At 41.1% G+C, this 5,353-nt stretch overlaps 1 protein-coding gene across 1 annotated transcript; it reads right to left on the minus strand.

The window, feature by feature from the left end:
• Window positions 1-146: 146 nt before the first annotated feature.
• Window positions 147-5,348, minus strand: LOC118414236 (zinc finger protein 143-like; the record flags this gene model as incomplete). The annotated part of the gene is given in 11 exon segments (XM_035818138.1): window positions 147-326; window positions 469-670; window positions 1,185-1,310; window positions 1,417-1,584; window positions 1,891-1,991; window positions 2,475-2,570; window positions 2,764-2,853; window positions 3,272-3,364; window positions 4,145-4,276; window positions 4,913-4,970; window positions 5,242-5,348. Coding segments are annotated over 11 exon segments (1,324 nt in total), but the record flags the coding sequence as incomplete, so codon positions are not given.
• Between the last annotated feature and the right edge of the window lie 5 nt (window positions 5,349-5,353).

The raw sequence follows: 5,353 nt of genomic DNA on the forward strand, positions 1-5,353 counted from the left end.
TACTGAGACATATGACAAAGTTTGGCAAACATGTCATTCACCTTATCTTTTTACTAAGTGAGAATACATTGCATTCCATTTTGACAAAAAGGAATGGTGACCACTGTCCATGTCAGGAGCAATGCCGTGCGGAGATGCGAGCATACCTGTATGAATGCGGGAATGGTTCTTGAAATTTGTTGCAGAAGCGAAAGACCGCCCACAGCCTTCTATGTTACAGATGTACGGCCGCTCCCCTGTGTGCGTACGGATGTGAACCTTACGGATGTTGGATGTGGTGAAAGAACGGTCGCAGCCCTCAAAAGGGCACTTGAATGGCCTTTCACCTGTAGGACCATGGAGAAAGAAAAGAGCATGAGCTCTAAAGTTTCATTAAAATCTTCAACCACAATCAAGCACAAGTCTCTTTCACAGTAGATGAAAATAAGATCTGCACAAGTACCAAAACTTAACAAAATGTATCCAGACCTGTGTGTGTTCGTACATGTTTCTGAAGGTCTCCTGATGTCTTAAAGGCTTTGGTGCATGTTTCCTCGGGGCACTTGTACGGTTTCTCCCCCGTGTGGGTTCTGGTGTGGCTCTTCAGACCGTAGCCTGTAGCGAAGGCCTTATCACAGCCTTGGTGTTCACACTTGTAGGGACGGTCTCCTGTATGGGCCCTCTCATGGACCTGTGGGGGGAGGCCAGCAAACTCTGGTATCAGCTATAAGTATAACAGTAGAACTTCAATTATCATACATGTTTAGCTATATGTAGTTGAGTAGACTCATTCCTCAGCTAACCGACGTCTATCGCACCATAGTCATCCTTCATCTGTAGCCACATAGTTCCAGTTAAGAAACTTTATTCAGCCTGCATACTCTTCAATGGATGGAACCTCGCTGCAGAATCTTCTGGAACTCTACATACTGCATACATGTTTAGCTGGTTTGTAACATCTTTTTTTACAGTGGGGCTTAGTATGTGTATTTGTCTTTGACAAGAATGATACATTTGTATAGATATAATCACACTGTAATTTTTTTACAATTATGATGATTGTTACAGATAATACACGTAATATATTACTAGTGAACGAATAGGATAAACTGCCCTTTACTGGTTACACTGACAGTTACATTTGAAAACCATTTGGCAATTCAAAAACAGTGTAATGGGATGGAGTTCATTATAGGTTTGTCTACCTTGAGATGGTGTGCAGTGGTGTATAGTCTGCCACACCCCTCAAACTCACAGCGGAACGCCTTCTCACCCAGCTGGGCAGCCTTCATGCTGGTTCTGGGGCCTGGAGACTGGGTGATCTGCAGGATCTGGGAACATGAATATCAGAATTATATACAATACATGAAAGAAAGATGCAGTAATAATTGCATGTATACCACAGGTAAATCCATGTTTCATGCCGTCAAAACTCACCCTGGCTTTTTCAAATGTGATGTGAGTCTGGTCGGGCACCAGGGCTGCAGCAGAGGTGGTGGTGGGGGTGGGCACCATGGAGGGGCCGTCATCATGGGGGAGGGTGGTGATGGTGGTGGAGGTTACCGCACCGTCCGACTGGCTTACAGTCTGGTCCGCTCCACTCACCTACAGAGTACATACGATGAACTCTATCCTCAATACTAATAAACATTTCCATTTGTACCTTCTTTAACATCAATAAAAATTACATAATAAACATTTTCTTTTAAGCAGCATTGCTACTAGCCTGTATCGTCCAAAGAAAGTTGCTCTACTGCTACAACATCAATAATAATTGTTCTTCTTCCTTCGTGCTATGACAGTTAGAGATGTTCATCTAGTAGTAGCATAAAAAAGAACCCAGCCCCTCTCAGTTAAAGCACAATGATACAAAAATGTGACAATGTAGAAGGCACAGAGGAGAACACCTGCCTGTGATGCGTACTGCTCCAGGGCACTGATGGATGTGGGGTCAACGCCCTCATCTGAACTTCCAGGAAGGTTGTCTAGACCTGCATCCCCAGCATGCAACACTACAGAGGGAGAGAGAGAGGTGTGCTTTTCCTTATGCATGTATTGAGTAACAGATTGAGCATTACACATTAGGACATTGTCCTATAGAGGAATAAAAAATGATTTCAATCTTTCATTGTTCATTACTGTTGTCCCTCTTAAACAACCAGTCAACTGTTATGTTTGTATGTCTGCAACAGGCTTCCATCTTTGTACTGTACCTTAGAAATACATACATGTTTCTGTGTTAATTAAGTTCTTTATCAATGCACAACACAGCATTTGGATGATATGCTATCTTTATCTGAATTCCATTCGATATCATTCTTTTACCTTTATCTGAATTCCATTCAATATCATTTGGACATGCATCTTAGTTACAATAAGATGCATCTTAGTTACAATAAGAGCAACTTATCTTTGCTCCTTTATCTAAAATCATGGCTTCAAACCATGTACTACAAAATTCATGACCAGTACAACAAGTAAAAATGATATTTTACCTCCCTCCCCATGCTGGAGTACAGTTGAAGGTGTGTGGATGTATGCTGTAGTGCCATCTTCCAACTGTACTGCCTGCACTGTGGTGCCTTCAAAACCTGACAGGAAAACACACAAACTAAACCATGACTTTTCACAATCACCCCAGAAATATGAAAAAAAAAATCATACGCAACATTTGCAGAGTCTGGTTGACTGGTTAGTTAGCTGCCTGCCCTAAGAATCACAATATAAGTTTACACAATTACGTTACTTTACACCTCAAGTAAGAACTACGTGTTGATGGAGTACCTTTAGGTGCGTGGTGGATATACGCTGTGGTGCCGTCCTCTAACTGTACTGCCTGTCCATCTGACATCTGGAAACCGGTAGGGTCAGGTTCTGTAAAAAAAAAAGTTTAACAAGTTTTGATGCCTACATATTCCAAAGACAAGCTTCATGTGTGATCATCCAAAAGCCTTTCTTCACTCACAATTTCTGAAAAAAGGCCAAATTTGAGCAGTAAAACATTTATCTTTTATTCATTCACAAGCACATCGATAAACCAGACAAACTTTATTAAAAAATAATAGACTCGACAGTAAGCGCCCTCTGCCAAAACATACCAAAACTGCAGTACAAAAATCCAGACAAACATGCCAAAAACAATACTTCACTACTTTGAGGTTTAAGTAAGAATCTATCAAATTTAAATTATGAAGACATGACGTTTTCCCTATGATTTCTTTGGCCATGGTATACAAGAACTCTTCATGCATTAGCATATATGAAAGGAAACAGACTCTATATTCCAGCTAACCTTTCATTGAAGTTGTATCTGCTGGCACAGCCTGTACATAAGCTGTTGTACCATCCTCCAGCTGGATAGCCTGGCCTTCCACAAGCTTGCCATCTGTAAAACAATGAAAAATACTTCATCAAAGCTGATGATTGAACAAGACTATCATTGCAAGGAAGTCACAAGGAAAAAAGGAGATAACCTATTATTGAGTCTATGCCTACTACAAACATAAAGTGCTATGGTTTCAAATATCATACCATCAAGTACCATACATGCACGTACATGTATTGCACAAAACCTAAGACAAATCAACGTCGCATAGCAAGTGGTTAAACAGGTAGCCCTTATACATACATGTAGAAGATTTGCCCATCATAACTAACTAGGATATCAGGGCTCGAAATAATGGGTGCATGTGCACCCAGGTGCACCCAAAATTGGAGCTGTGCACCCTATCATTTTCTATGGGTGCACAGGGTGCACCCAAATATTTTCTTAGGTTTATGTATGCAAAGATATAAAAGTATACATCATATTCTTGACATCTAAGTGTTAGAAAGATAATAAAATGTCGGTCATGGTACATATTTAAGAAATTGATACCTTGTAACTAAGTTTGGTTATTAGGTTTTTCTGACATGCTACTTAAATTAAGTGGTGCACCCAAAAATCTTTTGGTGCATCCAATTTTTTAAGCTGGGTGCACCAGTGCACCTAATCCCAAAAATGAATTTCGAGCCCTGGATATGCATTGTCCTAATCACAAGTAGCACAGTGCTCTACATAGTGCTTCTACTATGATGTGATTCTGTCCTGCGTGCATGTATCAAAGTGAACAAGACTGACTCTCACACAAGTGTAGGCAATCCTTTAAAATACTAAAATATGTACCTTTGGTCGGGTTGTGCTGGATGTATGCGGTCGTCCCGTCAGCCAGTGTCACCGCCTGGAGAGACTGACCGTCCACCATGTGCAGCGTCTTGCCATCTGAGGACAGATACATATGTCCGAGGTCTGCACGGGCTGACCGTTAGGACAACAGCAAGACGACCGTTTACTAAATATGGCAGATCGGTAACCGTGGTGACGTCCTTACCTTCACATGACCTTTGACCCTCAACATGCATTACTCCTGGACACCAAATGTTTGTGCCTAATACTTCACGTAACTTCATTGCATGAAACATGCATTATACTAACCTGGAACAAAGTGGGTTTTATTAACTTAAGAAATGATACATGCACTGTCATTTGCTAAGTGATGGCTCAAATCAAACCAAAAGACAGACGTAACTAGTTGACTTATCCTCCATTCATGCAGTTTGTATGCACATAAAACTTACACAAAAAATATGCACAAACAAACAAGCCTACTTCTATTATTTCTATTACATGTACTAAAAGTAAAAGGGTGACTTTTCCAGAATTCTGTGCCATGTGTTGGTGAAAGAAATAACTTGTGACTTTTAGTCTGAAGATCGCCAAGAAAAACTAACCAAACATGGTATAGATGAGACCAGTATCATGCAAAACGCAACTTATCCCAGTCAAACTGAATTGTTAATACTACCTACTATTCTATAATATGGAGCAGATGGTGATTGGCCACCCAGTTAATGTGCACACCTAATGATAAACACACTCTGCCCCCCTCCATACCTGTGGATACACCCTCTGCCAGGGAGACAGCTATCTGATGGTCTTCTGTACCACCATTCTGGAAGGAAAAAGTCCAAAGCACATCATGTCTAAGCTAACATTTTAAGGACATTCTTAAGAGGATAACTGCAGAGAGGAGGAATGATGGATTGCCATCATTTAGTCATGCCGTCAGGGGGCCCAAAATCAAATTCCAAACTTTTATTACACCCTACCAACACAAGTATGTAACCAATCCAACCGGCCGTCCTTGTACACAGACACAAATGCTTGTGAAAATATAACCTCCATGAAATTTTATGGAGGTAAAATCTTCCTGTCCTACTTACAGCTGTGTGTAGCTGCATAGTGCCATCCCCTGACTGGGCCAGTAACATCCCAATCACTTCTTGTTCGTTGGTTGCCATAGCGGCAGCATCAAGTGCCTTTGGCTGGCGTCAT

The sequence above is a fragment of the Branchiostoma floridae genome, chromosome 4 (genome assembly GCF_000003815.2).
Source record: "Branchiostoma floridae strain S238N-H82 chromosome 4, Bfl_VNyyK, whole genome shotgun sequence".
In the NCBI taxonomy this organism is placed as follows: Eukaryota; Metazoa; Chordata; class Leptocardii; order Amphioxiformes; family Branchiostomatidae; genus Branchiostoma; species Branchiostoma floridae.